Source organism: Rhamphochromis longiceps, linkage group LG3 (assembly GCF_057381845.1).
Source record: "Rhamphochromis longiceps isolate RC_006_pf linkage group LG3, R_longiceps_female_GT1.1, whole genome shotgun sequence".
Lineage (NCBI taxonomy): Eukaryota > Metazoa > Chordata > Actinopteri > Cichliformes > Cichlidae > Rhamphochromis > Rhamphochromis longiceps.
In genome coordinates this window covers 18,349,418-18,371,337 of record NC_140559.1, presented here as the reverse complement: position 1 = coordinate 18,371,337, position 21,920 = coordinate 18,349,418, and the positions used below count along the sequence as shown (strand labels likewise).

At 44.1% G+C, this 21,920-nt stretch overlaps 1 protein-coding gene and 1 long non-coding RNA gene across 3 annotated transcripts in view; one reads left to right on the top strand and one right to left on the bottom strand.

Annotated features, from left to right (window-relative positions):
- The window catches only part of LOC146673258 (uncharacterized), a 32,401-nt gene extending 11,407 nt beyond the window's left edge, over positions 1-20,994 (top strand). The window contains exons 3-4 of one of the 2 annotated variants that reach the window (XM_085401804.1): positions 11,755-11,841; positions 18,094-20,994. In XM_085401804.1, coding sequence (XP_085257930.1) covers positions 11,821-11,841; positions 18,094-19,170 — 1,098 coding nt within the window. In that variant the 5' untranslated portion in view covers positions 11,755-11,820 and the 3' untranslated portion in view covers positions 19,171-20,994. The remainder of the gene's footprint in view (positions 1-11,754; positions 11,842-18,093) is intronic. The other variant, XM_085401805.1, reaches the window with a different exon arrangement.
- The window catches only part of LOC146673253 (uncharacterized), a 95,789-nt gene continuing 89,315 nt past the window's right edge, over positions 15,447-21,920 (bottom strand). Inside the window, exon 2 of the long non-coding RNA XR_014910525.1 lies at positions 15,447-15,476. This is a non-coding gene — a long non-coding RNA (uncharacterized LOC146673253). The remainder of the gene's footprint in view (positions 15,477-21,920) is intronic.

The following is a 21,920-nucleotide window of genomic DNA, read 5'->3' as shown; positions in this document are numbered from 1 at the left end:
TCTGGCTTCATGGACAGACAGAGATGGGTGTCATCTGCATAGCAGTGAAAATGTATGCTATGTCTTCTAATGATGCTGCCTAAGGGAAGCATGTATAATGTAAACAGAATTGGTCCTAGCACTGAACCCTGTGGAACTCCATAATTAACCTCAGTATGTGAAGAGGACTCTCCATTTACATGCACAAACTGGAGTCTATTAGATAGATATGATACAAACCACTGCAGTGCAGTGCCTGTAATACCTACAGCATGTTCGAATCGCTCTAATAGGATATTATGGTCAACAGTATCGAATGCTGCACTAAGGTCTAGCAGGACAAGCACAGAGATGAGTCCACTGTCAGAGGCCATAAGAAGATCGTTTATAACCTTCACTAAAGCTGTTTCTGCGCTGTGATGAAGTCTGAAACCTGACTGAAACTCTTCAAATAAACCATTCCTCTGCAATGATCTGTTAACTGTTTGAAACTACTCTTTCAATGATTTTTGATATGAAAGGAAGGTTGGAGATTGTCCTATAATTAGCTAAGACTGCTGGGTCTAGAGATGGCTTTTTAAGTAAAGGTTTAACTGCAGCCAGCTTGACTTTTTGTCAGCCTGGCTACAGTGCTGAAGAGAAACCTGGGGTTGTTCTTATTTTCTTCAATCAGTGACGAATAGTAAGATGTTCTGGCTTTGCGGAGGGCTTTCTTATAAAGCAGCAAACTATTTCTCCAGGCTAAATGATGATCCTCTAAATTTGTGACACGCCATTTCCTCTCCAGATTACGAGTAATCTGCTTTAGGGTACGTGTTTGAGAATTATACCACGGAGTCAGGTACTTCTGATTAGAGACCTTAGTTTTCACAGGAGCTACAGTATCCAGAGTCGTATGTAGTGAGGAGGTGAAATTATTAACAAGATAATCGACCTCTGTTGTGGTAGCGTTCATATAGCTCCTCTCCTCTATGTTGGTACAGGGCCTTGACAATGATAACAGTGGGTGGATTTTATTCTTAAACTTAGTTACAGCGCTTTCAGAAAGACATCTACTTTGATAAAGTCTACTCTCCACTGCTGTGTAATCAATTATTGTAAATGTAAATGTTATCAGGAAATGATCAGACAGGAGAGGGTTTTCAGGAAACACTGTTAAATGTTCAGTTTCTATGCCATATGTTAAAACAAGATCTAGAGTAGGGCTGCCCAATCCCAGTCCTCGAGAGCTACTATCCTGCAGCTTTTAGATGCATCCCTACTCCAACACAGCTGAATCAAACGGTTTGATTACCTCTTCAGCATGCCATCATGTTTGGCAAAGGCCTGATAACAAGCCATTCATTTGATTCGGGTGTGTGGGAACAAGGATGCATCTCAAAGCTGCAGGACGGTAGCTCTCGAGGACCGGGATTGGGCACCCCTGATCTAGAGTGTGATTAAAGTGGTGGGTGGGTTTCTTTTACATTTTGAGAGAAACCAATTGAGTCTAATAACAGATTAAATGCCATGTTGAGGCTGCCATTTTTAGCATCTACATGGATGTTAAAATCACCCACAATAATTATTTTATCTGAGCTCAGAACTAAATTAGATATAAAGTCTGAGAAATCAGACAGAAACTCTGTGTAAGGCCCAGGTGGACGATAGATGATAAGAAGTAAGACTGGTTTCTGAGTTTTTCAGCTGGGGTGGACAATGTTAAGCATCAGGCTTTCAAATGAATTAAAAGTGTGTCTGGGTCTTTCATTAATTAATAGACTGGTGTGAAAAATTGCTGCCACACCGCCCCCTCAGCCTGTGCTGCGAGATTTCTGGTACCGTACCGTATTTTCACGATCATAAGACGCACTGTACTAAAAGGCGCAGTCTCAGTTATGTGTGCCATTACCGTATTTAACACACACATAAGGCGCACTGGATTATAGGGCGCATACAAGTACCGTATGCGTATTTAAAAATAAAGCGGGAGCAAACCTGAGTTTGGTACCTTACTCACATTTCTATTACCAGTAATCGTCATCATCAACAACACACAAGCATACAAGTGTGCATATTTAAAAATAAAGCAGGAGCAAAACAAAGTTTGGTACTCACATTTTTTATCATCAATCAAACCCATCGAAGTCCTCATCCTCTGTGTCTGAATTGAACAGCTGCGCTAAATCTCCATCAAACATGCCATCTACCAGGCCCATCTACCTACCTAGGGAGTTCACCGTTGTCATAATAACAGCTGTTTACATACCACCAGATGCTAATGCTAACTCGGCAATCGCACTCCTGCATACAAACATCAATAAACAGAGCACCTACCCTGACGCTGTACATATCGTAGCGTGGGACTTCAATCACGCAGACTTAAAAAAGAGCAATCCCCAAATTCCACCAGCACGTCAAGTGTGCCACTAGGGGTGACAAGATTCTGGACAAAGTTTATTCCAACATCAAAATGGGCTACAGGGCCAGACCTTTGCCACATCTGGGTCAGTCTGACCACTTGTCACTGTTTCTAATCCCTGCATATGCCCCCCTCAAGAAAACTGCTCTTACCATCACAAAGAATATTACCATATGGCCAGAGGGTGCCTCTCAGCAGCTGCAGGACTGTTTTGACAGGACTAACTGGGATATCTTTGAACATCAGGACTTGGAAATGTTCACCCAACCAAAAGCCCTGGATGACCCGGGAGGTCAGGCAGCTGCTGAAGGAGAGGAACATTGCGTTCAGGTCTGGCAACAGGGATTACTACACCACAGCCCGATCCAACCTGAAGAGAGGCATCAGAGAGGCAAAGGGGGACCATAGGAGGAGGATTGAGGACCATCTGAAGAGTAATACCAGCCGGCAGGTGTGGCAAGGCATCCAGCACCTAACCAACTATAAGATCAATCTCGGAGCTGCGGACGGTGACCTGGAGCTGGCAGAGGAGCTGAATATCTTCTTCGCCCGCTTTGAGACCAGGGTACCGGAGGTATTGGAGCCACAGCAGCAACACGCCACCCATAGCAGCACCACCCTCACCCTGGAAGAGCACGAGGTGAGGCGCATGCTGCAGGCTGTTAACCCGAGGAAGGCGGCGGGTCCTGATGGTGTGCCAGGTCGAATATTGAGGGATTGTGCAGAACAGCTGGCTGGGATCTTCACCAGGATCTTCAACAAATCCCTCGCACAGGCGACTGTCCCACTCTGCCTGAAGTCCTCCACCATAGTCCCCTTGCCTAAGAAGCCCCACATCACCGGCCTGAATGACTACAGACCGGTGGCACTCACCCCAGTGGTAATGAAATGCTTTGAGAAGCTGGTCCGCAGACACATCACAGCAGCCCTGCCCCGCAGCCTGGATCCACACCAGTTTGCCTACAGAGCAAACCGGTCCACGGAAGACGCTGTAGCCACAGCACTCCATGCTGCATTAACTCACCTGGAAGAGCATGGTAGCTATGTGCGGATGCTCTTCATGGATTACTGCTCAGCTTTTAACACCATCCTTCCACACAAACTGGTGGCCAAGCTACAAGACCTGGGGCTTCCATACAGCACCTGCATGTGGATCAACAGCTTCCTCTCGGGCCGTAGACAGAGAGTCAGAGTTGGCCATCACACATCCTCAGCCCTGAGTCTCAGCACTGGCTCACCCCAGGGCTGTGTGCTCAGTCCACTGCTCTACTCTCTCTACACACACGACTGCACTCCTCGTCACCACAGCAACATCTTTGTGAAATTTGCAGATGACACCACAGTGGTGGGGCTCATTTCCAAGGGAGACGAGTCTACGTACAGAGACGAGGTGGAGCAGCTGACGTCATGTAAGGCCAATAACCTCCTCCTCAACACTTCAAAAACCAAAGAACTCATAATAGATTTCAGAAGGAAAAAGGCAGAGATCCAACCACTATTCATAAATGGGGACTGTGTAGAAAGGGTGGCAAGCTTCCGCTTCCTGGGAGTCAATATAGAGGAGAACTTTTCCTGGAGTGTGAACACCTCCGAGCTGCTGAAAAAGGCCCAACAGAGACTGTACTTCCTGAGAATTCTCAGGAGGAATAACATCACACAGAAACTGCTGGTGTCCTTCTACAGAGCCACCATTGAGAGTGTTCTAACTTACTGCATATGTATTTGGTACACTAGCTGCACAGGGGCTCAGAGGAAAGCACTCCAAGGGATCATTAACACCGCCCAAAAGATCACTGGCTGCCCTCTCCCCACACTGGAAGTTCTACACAATGCCCACTGTTTTAAAAAGGCCCAAAACATCATAAAAGACACCTCACATCCTGGCCACTCCCTGTTCGAACTGTTGCCCTCAGGCAGACGGTACAGGGCAATCAGAGCAAGGACTAATAGACTCAAACACAGCTGTTATCCAACTGCAATAACACATCTGAATACTACAAAAAAATGTCCATCACGCCACTCTTGTGTTAATCTATGCACGGCCTGAAGCATGTGTGTGGGAATGTATGTGAATGTTTTACTGTTACATCTTATTAGTATTTTAAGTATTCTATCTATTTTATTTATTGAATTTTATTGTTTTATTTATATTTTGATATTGCTAGGGATGATGCAATGATCGGGGACCATTCTTCATTTCGTTGTTCTCTTGACAATGACAATAAAGTTTCTGATTCTGATTCTGATGATTCTCAAGTTCACTTTCTTCACTGTCAGAGTCACTTTCCGTGCCGTGCGGCTCCTCGGAAATGATGCCGGCTTTTGCGAAAGCTCGAACAACAGTGCCAGCAGACATGTTAGCCCAAGCATCTACAATCCATTGGCAAATTGTGGCGTAACTCGCCCGGCGCTCCCTTCCACTCTTGGTGAAACTGTGGTCTCCATCGGTCATCCATCGCCCCCAGGCCGCTCGCAGCCTTACTTTGAACGGGCGGTTCACACCGATGTCCAGCGGTTGGAGTTCCTTTGTCAGGCCTCCCGGAATGACAGCAAGCTCACAGTTCATTTGTTTCACTGGTTTTTTCACATCGGCTGTGAGATGGGCACGCATAGAGTCACAGATTAAGAGCGATGGTGATGCGTGGAAAAAACCACCTCGTCTCCTTACATACACCTCCCTCAGCCAGTCTTTCATCATTTCCTCATCCATCCAGCCCTTTTCATTTGCCTTAATGATGATTCCTGCTGGAAACTTCTCTTTAGGCAAAGTCTTTCGCTTAAAAATCACCATAGGCGGCAGTTTCTGTCCATTAGCATGGCAGCCAAGCACAACAGTAAAAGAAGACTTTTCATACCCCGTGTCAAAGCGTGTCTCTTTGCCATTTTCAGGGTTGTTAAAACAACGATGTTCCACATAATGCACATACCTGTCCTTTTATACAGGTATGTGCGATTGTCCGGTATATACGATCAACGCCCACACTTCACCCTTTAGCGTTCTCATGGTGTTCTCTACTACGTCCTCCTTACAACACACAGGGCGCACTGCGCTATAGGGCGCGCCGTACTTTTTGAAGAAAATCCAAGACTTTTAAGTGCGCCTTATGGTCGTGAAAATACGGTATAAAATAACAGGTATGTGCATTATGCAGGACATCGTTGTTTTAACAACCCTGAAAATGGCAAAGAGACACGCTTACGAAGCACAGTTTAAACTGAAGGCCATCAGCTACACGGAGGAACATGGAAATCGAGCAGCGGCGAGAGAATTTAAGATTAACGAATCGATGGTTCACAAATGGAGGAAGCTAGAAAACAAGCTCCGGCAGGTCAAGAAAACGCAGCTGAGTTTCCACGGACATAAGGCGAGGTGGCCCGAGTTGGAGGAAAGACTCGAGCGGTGGATCATCGAGCAACGAACGAGCGGGAGAAGCGTTTCGACGGTCACCATTCGGCTAAAAGCAGTTTCACTAGCTGAAGAGATGAACATTGAACATTTCCAAGGAGGTCCGTCTTGGTGCTTTTGTTTTATGAAACGGTGCCATTTTTCCATCCGGACCAGGACTACGGTAGTGCAGCAACTTCCAGCGGATTATAAGGAAAAGCTGGCCATCTTCCGCTCCTACTGCAGCAAACACATCGGCGACAAAAACATCCAGCCCAGCCACATCACAAACATGGACGAGGTCCCGCTCACTTTTGACATCCCGGTGAGTCACACTGTGGAGAAGAAGGGGACCAGCACGGTAGCGATACGCACAACGGGGTATGAAAAGTCTTCTTTTACTGTTGTGCTTGGCTGCCATGCTAATGGACAGAAACTGCTGCCTATGATGATTTTTAAGCGAAAGACTTTGCCTAAAGAGAAGTTTCCAGCAGGAATCATCATTAAGGCAAATGAAAAGGGCTGGATGGATGAGGAAATGATGAAAGACTGGCTGAGGGAGGTGTATGTAAGGAGACGAGGTGGTTTTTTCCACGCATCACCATCGCTCTTAATCTGTGACTCTATGCGTGCCCATCTCACAGCCGATGTGAAAAAACTAGTGAAACAAATGAACTGTGAGCTTGCTGTCATTCCGGGAGGCCTGACAAAGGAACTCCAACCGCTGGACATCGGTGTGAACCGCCCGTTCAAAGTAAGGCTGCGAGCGGCCTGGGAGCGATGGATGACCGATGGAGACCACAGTTTCACCAAGAGTGGAAGGCAGCGCCGGGCGAGTTACGCCACAATTTGCCAATGGATTGTAGATGCTTTGGCTAACATGTCTGCTGGCACTGTTGTTCGAGCTTTCGCAAAAGCCGGCATCATTTCCGAGGAGCCGCACGGCACGGAAAGTGACTCTGACAGTGAAGAAAGTGAACCTGGCATGTTTGATGGAGATTTAGCGCAGCTGTTCAATTCAGACACAGAGGATGAGGACTTCGATGGGTTTGATTGATGATAAAAATGTGAGTACCAAACTTTGTTTTGCTCCTGCTTTATTTTTAAATACGCACACTTGTATGCTTGTGTGTTGTTGATGATGACGATTACCGGTAATAGAAATGTGAGTAAGGTACCGAACTCAGGTTTGCTCCCGCTTTATTTTTAAATACGCATACGGTACTTGTATGCACCCTATAATCCAGTGCGCCTTATGTGTGTGTTAAATACAGTAATGGCACACATAACTGAGACTGCGCCTTTTGGTACAGTGCGTCTTATGGTCGTGAAAATACGGTAGTTAGAATGACTCGGGGGTGTTGATTCATTTAAACTAACATAATCATCCTGCTGCAACCAGGTTTCTGTAAGGCAGAGTAAATCAATTTGTTGATCAATTATTAAGTCATGTACTAACAGAGACTTGGAGGAGAGAGACCTCATATTTAATAATCCACATTTCACTGTTCTACTCTTTGGTTCAGATGTGGATACTGTATTGTTCTTTCTTTGTAATTGTTTATGTTTAAGTTGTTTGTTGCTGGTTTTTAGTTTGTTTTTTGTCTTTTTGGAAGCTGACACAGTCTCTATGGAGATGGGTTTTTTGGGGGGGTAGCAGGAGGAGAGAAGCTACAGAGAGGCGTGTAAGACTGCAACTCTGCTTCCTGGTCCCAACTCTGGATAGTCATATTTTGGGGGGTTTAATAAATTTGTCCATATTTCTAGAAATGAGAGCTGCTCCATCCAAAGTGGGATGGATGCCGTCTCTCCTAACAAGACCAGGTTTCCTCCAGAAGGTTTGCCAATTATCTATGAAGCCCACATCGTTTCTGGGACACCGCTCAGACAGCCAGCAATTTAAGGAGAACGTGCGGCTAAACATGTCACTCCTGGTCTGATTGGGGAGGGGACCAGAGAAAACTACAGAGTCCGACATTGTTTTGGCAAAGTTGCACACCGATTCAATATTGATTTTAGTGACCTCCGATTGGCGTAACCGGGTGTCATTACTGCCGACGTGAATTATGATTTTACTGAATTTACGTTTACCCTTAGCCAGCAGTTTTAAATTTCCTTCAATGTCGCCTGCTCTGGCCCCTGGAAGATAATTGACTATGGTTGCCGGTGTCTCTAGCTTCACATGTCTGAGAACAGAATCACCAATTACCAGAGTTTGACCCCTGGCGGGTGTGTTGCCAAGTGGGGAAAAACGGTTAGACACATGAACAGGTTGGTGGTGTACCTGGGGCTTAGGGTTTCCAACCATCCCTTAAAAAACGGAATCGTCCCGTATTTCGAAACAAAAGTACACGTCCCGTATTGAGCTAATAAGGGATGCACTTTGTCCCGTAATACAGTGATAATCAAAAGTAGTCTATAACTTTTAATGGAATTAACGCTTTGTTTGAAAACATAATTCCCAGCCTCTCTCCTGCTTTGTGACCAATGAGCTGACAGCACACTTATAACAATTCGAGTATGACAAGTCAGATTACCGCTTATCTCATTGGTCGAGGAAAGGTCGCTTACGGAGAAAATACCAGAAGACAACAGATGACCACAACAAGAAGCATGGCCAACAGGGAAACAAACGCCGACACTGCGGTGCAAGTCTCGGACGACAGTACACCTAAAGCTGGACATACACTGTGCGATTTTCAAACTGCACGATTGACTCGCAGGGGTTAGAAGTTGGTAGGTCACGATGCAGGGTCTCACCCGATGCTCTGATGCGACCTGAGTGCTCACACTGTGCCTCCGTAAAATGAAGGTTATAACAGAAATTCTGTCGCTCGCTCCCCCTCTCTGTCTTTCACTCACACAGACACGCACACCACCACCATCAACTTTGCTAAATTGCTAATGAAAAACATTGATCAGGCAGCTGTGATTGAGCAGCAATGTAAATCCAACTATTTTCACGGTTGTTGTGGTCGTGATAATTTTGTGAGACCACATCGAAAAGGCTCGGATGAACTTTCCAAAGTTCTACAAGTTGTGCTTCCATCCCTCGTGTCCAGATCACAGGCTGCACAGCCGTATTGTACCGTCTTTTTCACCGACGTTTACGTGTTTGCGCGTGAGCAGTGTGAGCAGCTGCGGTGACACCCTCACGAGCGATTGATGATCGGGAGCTGCTCGAGGTGTTAATCGCTTCTCGTTACCTCACGTATACTACACGATGCACGATGAAGGCCAAAATTGGGCCGATCACCAAATCGGTCGCATGACTCAAAAATCGGCTCGAAATGGGCCAAAAATCGCACAGTGTAAGCCCAGCATTAGAGCAGCAATGTTTGTTCCCGTCAGAGAAAGAAAAAAAAAAAGTCTGCAAAAGTACAGGGAGGAATGGGAAAAGGAAAACACCTGGCTGGAAAAGTGCACGATAACACCTATAAAGCGCCACTGTGTGCCAGCGCACTTTTTCCATAGGCATGCTTCTAATGGTGGGCACATGAAGAACATGAGGGGAGTGAAAGCTCGGGGAACCCTTAACCAATTTCTTGTCCACCAGGCCACGGCAGAAGCAGATATGGTATGTAAACACTGGTTTGTTTTTTAAACCCTCTGGTTAAGGTTAATATGGGCATGTGCAGTAAATACCAGCGCTATGTGGCCAGGAGTGTGATAATATAATTTCTTTTGTGTAATAAACAACTGCAAGGATAGATGATTACAACAAATAGATGACTAATACATAAAAGTAATACATAGATTAATAATGATGATGAGTTAAGATGCGTAATCATGGGAACAAGTGGGTTTACAAACAGGAGCAGCTGATTAGCATTAGAAAAGCTGATATAATACCTCAACTGAAGCCAATTGTACTAAATGCACTATATGTGCACTGTCACAAGAATATTTTTGTTCTATTGCTTTCTATTAATTTATATAATTTTAAGTTAAGCAGGACAGAGTTCTTTTAAAGAAAGATTTACTTATATTCTCATAAGTTAAGCATGACAGGCTTCTGTTTAAGAAAGAGACCTGTTTTACTGTGTTAATGTTGTCATTTTGAGCTAAAAATAAATGGCTAAATGATCATGTGTTTCCCATATGTTCATATCACAAAGAATTTGCATCTGCTTAATAATAATAATAATGGATACTTTATTGATCCCCATGGGGAAATTACTTGTTTTTCTCTGCATTTGACCCATTCACTCAGTGAAGCAGTGGGCAGCCCACTAAGCAGGCGCCCGGGGAGCAGTGTGTAGGGACGGTACCTTGCTCAGGGGTACCTCAGGGTAGCCGTTAAGTGGATTCGAACCGCCGACCTTCCGATCATGGGGCGACCACTTTACCTACTGAGCTATCCCTGCCCCAAATCAAATTCAAGTCAAATGGTTAAAAAATAATTTCACACACAAAAAAAAGAACTACAAAATTCACCACACTGGGAAGGGTGAAGACAACTGGGTTGCCCGGCCCTGGCCACGAGGTGTCCCTTATTTATTTTTCAGGGAGTTGGCAACCCTACTGGGGCTTCTGTTTAGGACTATGCTTCCTCCTCACCATCACCCAGCCGCCCTCTTTCCCCAGCTGCATGAGAGTGAGTCTTGATGGGCCAGATGGATGGGTCCGTGGCTGGATTGGTAAAGGGCCTTAGAGCTCCAGTCCGACTCAGACGCCAGCAAGGTGGAGGTGGAGTACTGGTTTGGGCTGGTATCATCAAAGATGAGCTTGTGGGGCCTTTTCGGGTTGAGGATGGAGTCCAGCTCAACTCCCAGTCCTACTGCCAGTTTCTGGAAGACACCTTCTTCAAGCAGTGGTACAGGAAGAAGTCTGCATCCTTCAAGAAAAACATGATTTTCATGCAGGACAATGCTCCATCACACGCGTCCAAGTACTCCACAGCGTGGCTGGCAAGAAAGGGTATAAAAGAAGAAAAACTAATGACATGGCCTCCTTGTTCACCTGATCTGAACCCCATTGAGAACCTGTGGTCCATCATCAAATGTGAGATTTACAAGGAGGGAAAACAGTACACCTCTCTGAACAGTGTCTGGGAGGCTGTGGTTGCTGCTGCACGCAATGTTAATGGTGAACAGATCAAAACACTGACAGAATCCATGGATGGCAGGCTTTTGAGTGTCCTTGCAAAGAAAGGTGGCTATATTGGTCGCTGATTTGTTTTTGTTTTGTTTTTGAATGTCAGAAATGTATATTTGTGAATGTGGAGATGGTATATTGGTTTCACTGGTAAAAATAAATATTTGAAATGGGTATATATTTGTTTTTTGTTAAGTTGCCTAATAATTATGCACAGTAATGGTCACCTGCACACATAGATATCCCCCTAAAATAGCTAAAACTAAAAACAAACTTAAAAACTACTTCCAAAACCATTCAGCTTTGATATTAATGAGTTTTTTGGGTTTATTGAGAACATGGTTGTTGTTCAATAATAAAATGATTCCTCAAAAATACAACTTGCCTAATAATTCTGCACTCCCTGTATGCTATCGTCGGCTGCACCAGCTACCACAAGATGACAAGATGGCGGCGCGCACGGGTGCAGCGGCTCTTAGCTCTCCAGTTTGGTGCTCGTTTTTACTTTTAATGTGGATATTTTTGAATGTTTGCAACGCCGCCATCTCTTACAGTCGCCAGAACCTAATTGACCTAGGTTTTAAATATAGTTTGTCTGTTTCTCGCGACTATCAGCGAACACACAACATCCTGGTGGAGATAGCGAGACCACCAGGGTCACCGTGGATGGTCTGCCCGCCCAGCAAGCGTAGAAGGCGACGGAGGGAAAGAAAGCAGAAGAGGGGATGCCGGTCGGGCTCAGATGCTAGGCTACGCAAACATCCACACCGGCCAGCACTTCCGAGCCTTTTCCTATCGAACCCCAGATCCATCACCCACAAACTAGACGAATTGGAGCTACAGATAGCCAACACAAGCTTTGCACGTAACTGCAGCATTATTCTTATTACAGAGACGTGGCTTCACCCGCTGATTCCCGACGCTGCAGTCGAGTTAGCAGGCCGCACGCTACACCGGCATGACAGAAACAGCAACTCAGGTAAAAGCAGAGGAGGGGGGCTATGTGTTTACGTGCATAACGAGTGGTGTTGTAACAGCAGGATCATTCACACACACTGTTCTTCTGATTTAGAAGTTCTGGCAGTCTCGTGCAGACCTTTTTACATCCCGAGGGAGTTTACAGTAGTTATTGTGATAGCTGTTTATATACCGCCGGATGCTAACGTTAGCACGGCTCTCAGCCTCTTGCTCAACACCATAAACAATCAACAGCTTGCCCACCCCGATGGGGTTTTTATTGTCGCCGGCGACTTTAACAAAGCGTGCCTAAAGACTGTGCTTCCTAAATTTGTCCAGTTTGTGGACTTTGCTACGAGAGGAGAACACACTTTGGACCATGTCAATTCAAACATCAGGCATGCTTTCAGAGCGACACCCCTCCCCCACCTGGCTGGATCTGACCACCTCTGCATGTCCCTCACCCCCACCTACACCCCCCTGCTGAGAAAAACAAAGCCCCAGACAAAGACAATAAAAACCTGGCCTGAAGGAGCCCTTTCTCAACTGCAGGACTGCTCCTCAACAACTGTATGGGATTTATTCTCCAGCCACAACCTCCAGGAGTACACAGACACTGTACTCTCGTACATCAGGAACTGTGTTGACAATGTCACCGTCAACAAAAGGGTCAGGGTGTTTCCAAATCAAAAACCCTGGATGAATAGCAAAGTGCAATCCCTCCTAAAAAGCCGCAACACTGCCTTCAAGTCAGGGGACAGGGCTGCGTATAGGGCGGCCAGGGCAGACCTGAGTAGAGGCATGAGGAAAGCTAAGGCTGCCTATAGGAGGAGGATTGAAGATCACTTTGCTGACAACCACCCCAGACAAATGTGGCAGGGGATCAATCACATTACGAACTACAGAAGCAATAACCAGGCAACATCTAGGACTGATGCCTCGCTGGCTGAGGATCTAAACTGTTTCTTCGCCCGCTTTGAGACGACCACGCCCTCAGCTGCCACACCACTTCCACCCGCCCCCAGCACTGGCACACTAACACTCAGGGAGCATCAAGTGAGGTGTGTTCTAAGGTCAGTGAATTCCAGGAAGGCGGCAGGTCCTGATGGAATACATGGAAAAGTAGGGCTGCTCAATTAATCGAATTTTAATCACGATTACGATCTGGGCTTTCAACGATCATTAAAAATGACTGAGCCGATTATTAGCCCCTCCCTCGTGCTTTACTCTCGCGCTGCTCCGTGTGGCAAATCGAGCGCACCTCTCTGCATTTCGAACACGCGTCACAACAATTAAGAGGAGCCGAGGGAAGCTCGGAAAGCTAAGCAGAAGTTATTTGGAGAGGAGAGTGACTGCCGTTGGTTGAAAAGAGGTAAAAAAAACTTCAGTGGTGTGGAAACATGATGGGTTCGCGGAGTCAGACGTGGATCAAGTAGACACAGTGTGTAAACTTTGCTACAGTGTCGTAGCTGCACCACAGAGCAACACTGCAAAGTTCACTAAACATAGATGTTTGCATTTTTCATTTATTTTTTATATAGCAAACATTTGCACTGTTATCAGTATTTGCACACTATTTTATATTATTTTTTGACAATCTTTAAAGTCATTATTCAATACATTGTTATTGTTAAATAAATATCGTCAAATAATCGAGATCTCAATTTCAGTGAAAATAATCGTGATTATCATTTTTGCCATAATCGAGCAGCCCTATGGAAAAGTTCTCAGAGCATGTGCTGACGAACTGACCGGAGTCTTCACTAAAATCTTCAACCTTTCCTTGTCATCAAACACCGTCCCGCCCTGCCTCAAAACCTCCACCATCATCCCCATCGCCAAGAAGACAGCTGTGGCCAGCCCAAATGACTACAGGCCTGTTGCACTTACGCCTGTAGTGATGAAGTGCTTTGAGAGACTGGTCTGTCAGCACATCAGGGCCGGTCTGCCTCCCACTCTGGACCCCCACCAATTTGCCTACAGGACAAATTGTTCCACCGAGGACGCTATCACCATAGCGCTCCACACTGCGCTGAGTCACCTGGAGCACTGAGGAAGCTATGTGAGAATGCTCTTTCTGGACTTCAGCTCAGCATTCAATCATATCATCCCGGAGATCCTGGTCCAGAAACTGTCTCACCTGGGACTCTCCACCCCCATCTGCCTCTGGATCAAGGACTTCCTGACAAATAGACCACAGTCTGTCAGACTCGGCCCCCACCGGTCCAGCACCATCACACTCAGCACCGGGTCTCCACAAGGATGTGTTTTGAGTCCCCTCCTCTTTACGCTCTACACATCCGACTGCTCCCCTACCCATCTCTCAAGCACCATCATAAAGTTCGCGGATGACACCACAGTGGTTGGACTCATCTCAAGGGGGGATGAGTCGGGACTACAGAGATGAGGTCAACAGACTGACTGAGTGGTGTTCAGTTAACAACCTCCAACTGAACACCACGAAAACTAAAGAACTTATCTTGGACTTCAGGAAGGGCAGAGCAGACTCGGCCCCACTTTACATTCACGGGAACTGTGTGGAGAGGGTACGCTCCATGAGGTTTCTGGGCGTGCAGATCTCTGATGACCTCTCCTGGACTGCAAATACTACAGCGGTGGTTAAAAAGGCCCAACAGCGTCTCCACTTTCTGAGAGTGCTCAGGAGGAACAACCTGGAGGAGAGGCTGCTGGTGACATTTTACAGAGCCACCATTGAGAGCATCCTAACGTACGGCATAACAACATGGTATGCAGGGTGCTCAGCTGCGGACAGGAAAGTACTGCAGAGGGTCATCAACACAGCCCAGAAGATCACTGGCTGCTCTCTGCCCAGCCTGGAGACCACTGCAAACTCTCGGTACCTCAGCAGAGCTGGCAATATCATCAAGGACCACTCTCACCCCAGCAACCAACTGTTTGAACTATTACCGTCAGGCCGACGGTACAGGTCACATAAAACCAGGACAAACAGATTCAGGGATAGCTTCTTTCCCAGAGCTATCACCGTAGTAAATAAGCACAAAAACAATTGAACCTATTCCATACCGTCACTGTCATTATATTATGCTGCTATTCATACTGTCATTATATTAATGCTGATATCCTGTATATATTGTACATACTATTGTTTGAGTACTTACGATTGGTTTTTTTTGTACTTTTTATATTTTACATTTATATTTATTATTGAAACTTGCACCAAGGGAGTGGCACTCCAATTTCGTTGTACTCTGTACAATGACAATAAAGGCTATTCTATTCTATTCTATTCTACAGCGGCCTGGTTAGCTACTAGTGATGTTCGATTCGTGAACGAATCGTTCAATACTCGAGAATCACTTTACTGACTCGTGAATCATGATTCACAAGCCCAACTGACTCACTGACTCATCCCTGTTGCTGTTAGCAAACTAATTCCATTAGTAGAAATATATCTAGCTTATAATTAAAATTGTGGGGGGAAAAACAATAGCCAGTTTCGTAACAAAAGCATTTCTGCTCTGAACTGGAAGAAAAACCCCTGAGTAGAAGCTCACATCAAGAAAATAGCTCCTCGGTTCACAGTAGCATCGCGCTGCTAACATGCTAACAGCACATTTGAGCTACTCACCCCCTCCCTTCCTGTGCTGAATCAAAGAGCGAATGAATCACTCAGGACTCACTAACCCCCTCCCTCCTGTGCTGAATCAAAGAGCAAGCGAACGAATCACTCAGGACTCACTCACCCCCTCCCTCCTGTGCTGAATCAAAGAGCGAGCGAACGAATCACTCAGGACTCACTCACCCCCTCCCGCCTGTGCTGAATCAAAGAGCGAGCGAACGAATCACTCAGGACTCACTAACCCCCTCCCTCCTGTGCTGAATCATAGAGCGAGCGAGCGAACGAATCACTCACTCACCCCCTCCCTCCTGGCTCACAGCTTCTTCTTCTTCTTGGTTGGTGTCAGAGATTTACAGTTAACAAACAGTCAGGTGAATAAACAACAATGAGACACTTGTGTAGGTTAACGTGCTGCACGGGTGAAAAGCTCAGAGCAAATCACACCGAACTGCAGTATTCGTTTATTTTTATAGGTTACATCGTCAATATGCAAATATAATCACATTTCCTGTTACGCAGGTCCTGATGCTGTCTGTGTGTGTGTGTGTGTGTGTGTGTGTGTGTGTGTCACAAAGTATGTGTGTTGCAAGTCAGTTTCTAAGAATAATATAATGCAATCCAACTTCTGCGGATATGTATTTCTGTACTGGTCTCTTGTCAGTGTCACAGGGTCAGCTTCCTGTTTCAACAGAAAACTGTGTCTGGTGAAATATGTGTAACATAACTTTTGAAGCATAAGCAAATAAAACAATAAAAACTCCCTAACATCCCTCCCTGTTGTTACCGTATTTCACCACTTCAATCATACTTTATTATCAGCTAACAATCACTTGCTTATAACATTTTCAATTGTAGCATCATTCAGTATGTGTGAATGTGTGTGTTCCTATACTAAATCTTCTTCGTCCGGTTCATCTTCTTGTGGCAGTCCAACATAGGTGATCACTGTGGCCTGTAACATTTTGCCAATCATTGATCTGATACAGGGTAGAATGCATGTAGAGAACATGCAAAGCAATAAAAGAAGAACTCCTATCAAGACAAGTCCTCTGTGTTCATGACATAGTCTTGTTGCTGTGCATTACTCAGTTGTCGTAACTTCTCCAGGGCGGTGGTCATGGTCAAGGAATGCACGTTATCTGGAATGTAGGTGCAGCAAGTGGTGTTGAATAAGACACAGAGGCCCCCTCTCTCAGCGAGAATCATGTCCAGGGCGACTCTGTGTTGCATGACCACTATTCTGATCGCGTCAATTTCCTCATTATGAGCCTTGTTTATCCATGTTGAGCTGTTCTGGAAAAGTCCAAATCGGTAGTCAAGAGTCTCGATCCTTAGCATGTTTTTTCCATTCCCGATCCATGGGAAAAGTGAGTGCAGGACTTTCTGTCCGGTGGTCCACAACTTGAACTCCGCTAGCACATCACTGCCCCAGATTGGATCATGAGGTTGCACGTCATCAGTGCTCCTCTTGCGTCTTGGTTGGTCCCTTTCTGTCCTGCGGCATCTGTAAAGTCTGGGAGCAGTTTTGGTTCATCCCCAGCTTTCTGTTACCGTATGCGAAGGTGAAACACATTGGATGTTGTATTCCTGGTTCCCTCCTGACGTTGAAAGATTTTCCCTTGTCATTGGTTGCATTCAGGTGTACCCAGTATCGGTCATCACAGCTGTAGTTCCAGTCTGAGACCTCTGGTGTACAAAACACTACCTCATTAGGTTTATAGTTGATCAGTGTTCCATTACACCGTCGCAGGTCGATTTTTGTGACTTGTCTTTTTAACCAATGTTAAGGTGCATTACCACCCCCTGGCTCACAGCGCAGTGGACATTTAGATGAGAAAATATATATTTGACACACTTAAGGAAAATACTAATAAAATACAAATAAACAAAATAAATGTTTATTAAGCAAATTTGATAAGAAATTGCTTAATTTTAGAAATGTTTTTGCTCTTTGTTCTCTATAAAATAGTTGGGTTTTTTTTTGTTTTTTTAAATCATTCATCTTAGCAGTGGGATTTACATGAAAAGGGAAACAAATTAAGTTTGAGTGAAAATGTAAAATTGTTGCACTCTCTGGTCAACTGACTCAGTGAATCAAATGACTCAAAACACCCGATTCACTTTGGTGAGTGACTCATTAACACTCGATTCAGTAAAAAGAATCAAATTGTGAATGAAGGGTGCGAAGCAGAGTCTCCAATTCAGTAATCCTGGCCTCCAAATATGCTACATTTGTTAAAGGTATCATTACTGCTAAAGGAGGCCGAGGAGTAACTAAACATCTGACACAATGAGCAAGAAAGTGCAGGAGGGACAGGTGAAGTAGCCATGGTGCTAGTGAGTCGGCTACGAGCTAAGCTAAGCTAGCGAAACAGTACAGAGACAGTGAGTGAATACTTTGGCTATAAATTAGGTGGTGAGTACACAGAAAGTGTGTTTCGGATGAAGCACGTGAAGATTATACTCTGAAAAAAGAATGTATTTAAAAGTTGTTAATTAAATTGCTAAGCAAATAAGCTACTCAGAAACACCACTGTGTTTGAGCAGGAAAAGGATGTGATACTCTCCCGCAGAGCGAGCGAACATCAAGTGACAGCGCCACTGGAGGGAGTGTCAGTTTGTTCCACGACTGCATTTCACTCAATGCCTCTGTTTGTATGTCTTTCACTGCAGGACCAACATGGAGCAAGAAGTCAGCGCTCTCAGGAGGCCGACAAACCTCACAGAAGAAAGGGAGAGAAAAACTACAGCTGTGATGAGTGTGGGAAGGATTTTACCCGGGCTGGAGACTTAAAAACACACCAACTCATCCACAGTGGAGTTAAACCTTACAGCTGTGACTTGTGTGGAAAGTCTTTTACCCAGGCTGGAAACTTAAAAAAACACCAACTCATCCACAGTGGAGTTAAAGCGTACAGCTGTGACTTGTGTGGAAAGTCTTTTACCCTGGCTCAAAGCCTAAAAACACACAAAGTCATCCACAGTGGAGTTAAAGCGTACAGCTGTGACTTGTGTGGAAAGGCTTTTAACTGGGCTGAAAACTTAAAAACACACCAACTCATCCACAGTGGAGTTAAACCTTACAGCTGTGAGTTGTGTGGAAAGTCTTTTACCCGGGCTGGAGACTTAAAAACTCACCAACTCATCCACAGTGGATTTAAACCTTACAGCTGTGACTTGTGTGGAAAGTTTTTTACCCAGGCTGGAAGCTTAAAAACACACCAAATCATCCACAGTGGAGTTAAAGCTTACACATGTGAGTTGTGTGGAAAGTCTTTTACCCTGCCTCAAAGCCTAAAAACACACCAAGTCATCCACAGTGGAGTTAAAGCCTACAACTGTGACTTGTGTGGAAAGTCTTTTACCCTGGCTCAAAGCCTAAAAACTCACCAACTCATCCACAGTGGAGTTAAACCTTACAGCTGTGAGTTGTGTGGAAAGTCTTTTACCCAGGCTGGGGGCTTAAAAACACACAAACTCATCCACAGTGGAGTTAAAGCATACAGATGTAACTTGTGTGGAAAGTCTTTTACCCAGGCTCAAAGTCTAAAAACACACCAACTCATCCACAGTGGAGTTAAACCTTACAGCTGTGAGTTGTGTGGAAAGTCTTTTACCCAGGCTGGGGGCTTAAAAACACACCAAGTCATCCATGGTGGAGTTAAAGCTTACAACTGTGACTTGTGTGGAAAGTCTTTTATATATCCACATCAGCTTAAAAAACACCAACAGATCCACACCAGAAAGTAACTCTACAAGTGCAGTTACTGTGAGGATGTATTTAGTTTATCTTGTAATTGTAACCTGATTGTTTGGAACAAGTCTGATCAGTAAACTTATGGAGTTATACTGAATGAACTGTTTGGAAAAATGAAGACTCATTTTCAGTCAGTAAGCTGAGTGTTATAATGTAAACAGTAAAATGTAATTGGATGTTGGCAGAGATGCTCTTTATTTCAGGCGACGTTCAGGATAAAAACATTGAAGGAATTCCCTGATTTACAATGTCTTTGTTTAGAAGCGGAGCGAAGCACACTGATCCATTTCTCAACCCTGTCGTCACTGTGGTGGTGGGAAAGAGTTTCTCTGTGATCTTTGTGGAAAAACTTCCAATCATCAACGGGACCTAAAACCACATCAACGTAGCCACACTGGAGACAAAATGAACTACTGCAAAGAATGTGGGAGAGGCTTCCACACACCAAGTACATTAAAATACATGAACTCTTCCACAGTGGGGTCAAAAAGCACATCTGTGACCAGTGTGGGTCATCCTTCACCACTGAACATGAGCTCAATGAAAAAGCATAAGGGAATCCACACAGGAGAGACACGATACAATTGCAGACACTGTGACAAAAGCTTCTCACAATCAGGTCATCGTAACAAACATGAACGTACACACATGGAAGTGAACTTCAGCTGTGACCAGTGTGACAAGAGCTTCAGGAATCTCAGTTCATACTCCGAACACAAACGATCCCACGCTGTAAATAAACTGTTTCACTGTTACCAATGTGCAAAAACATTCACTTCATTATCTGCTCTGTGCAAACATCAGCCTGATCATGCAGGACTGAAATCACTGGATCACAATGAATCTGAAGAGAGAGAAAGATCCTCTTCTGGTTTCAGGCTCAGACTTAAAAACCTTGAGATCAGGCTCCACAGAGTTCAGATGGAATCTCCTGTAAAGAGTGTCAGCTGATGCCACACTTGGATCTGATGAGGTAGCTCTGATTTCTGGACCTGCAGTGAATAATCCTGAATGTTACATTTAGGAAGCTGCATGTCTAGATATGCATATCAAGTTTATTATTTTTCCTTTTAGGGATTTTAATTCTCTAAAATGTTATCCCTGTTACATTTTAGTCTTTGTTTCCTTAGGATACAGTAGTGTTTAGTAGTTGTATTCATTTTATGTGTTACCTAAGTTAAATTTCAATCCTTCATTCATATTTAATCTTTTGCTGTGGTAAAATCTTCTCTTAAATCATTTTCTCCCAAAACTACAAATATTTTCACAGCAGTTGCTCTTAAAACTTCCAAAATGAACTAAATCTGTCCACCAGCTTTGAAACGACACCTGCTGTGACTTTATGTCCAGAAAAAAGAAACTCAAGCTAAACTGGTTTTGGGCTGTACTTTCATATAATACCAGTTTGTACCTGAAGATGATGCAGTGAGTCAGTGTAACCTTTATTTAATTAGGCAAAGACCACATTCGTATTCACAGTGGCAGCAAAGAAATGTTGAAAGTTAAAAACAGCAGCACACATCAGGGCCAATTTAAAGATCATAAGGTGACTACTTTTACTTAATTCAAATTCCTTCAAATTTTGGCTCCTCCTTTCACTTTAGTGTATTTACTGTATCCTTGAAGTCCACATGTTGTTTTTTAATGAATTAATTTTGATCCACATGTTCTGCAGCTGTTTTCCTGTTGATTTGAAGTTTGTATTATGAAATCCTGACAATAATAGAGTGTTAGTTATATTTGATGTACTCTGTGTAAAGTTTGTCTTATTAAACAGTTTGGTGTGAAAATGAAGAAATGGTCTCAGAACAAGTAGTTTGAGCTCTGGTTTCCCATTCAAACTAATTTAACTGTTTTCAGTGGTACATGTGGAGGTTTATCAGAGGAGGCGACTTGGCTGTTCTCCACTCACACAGAACAGGGTTCCTGCAGCTCATTAAAAACTCTGAAATGATCTTCAAGGACCAAAATATTTGAATTTTCTCAAAAACGTGCTGTGGGCATGACGTTTTTAGAGAGTGTGTTTAAAACAATTAATAGCTTGAATTTTAATTTTATTTGGAGGAATAAGTGCCATTATATATCTAAAGATGATTTGGTTAAACCATACATTGAAGGCGGTGGAAACGCAATTGATTTTGATATAATGAATGGTGTTTTGAAACTTAAATGGTTAAAATCCTTCCTAAATAATCCACACTCCATTTGGTTTTTTATACCAAGTAAGGTCTTTAACACACTGGGGGGTATCGACTTTCTCCTAAAGTGTGACTTTGAAATCACTAAGCTACCTGCTAAACTCTCTGAATTCCATAAACAGGTCCTTCTTTATTGGAAAATGTTATTTAAACATAATTTCACTCCACATAATTGCCCAATTTGGAACAATAGATATATACTGATGAACAGAAAATCTATTTTTATTCAAGATTGGTTATCAAAAGGTGTTTGGGCAATTGCCCATTTTGTAGATGAGGAAGGACATGTTCTAGGACATCAAGATTTTTGCCAAAAGTTTAATATCCAATGTTCTAAAAGTAAATTTAATCGGGTTATAAAATCCATTCCATTGTCACTTAAAAACATATTGTAAATGATATAATATATTCTGACATCTCCCCCAAGTTAAGGCAATTATATATAAATGGTATTCGATTTTGTGATGTTAAATGCAACAATAAGTTTCTTAGATCTTCATTAAGGAGTCTTTATTCTCCAAATTTACTTAGACGTAATTACATAT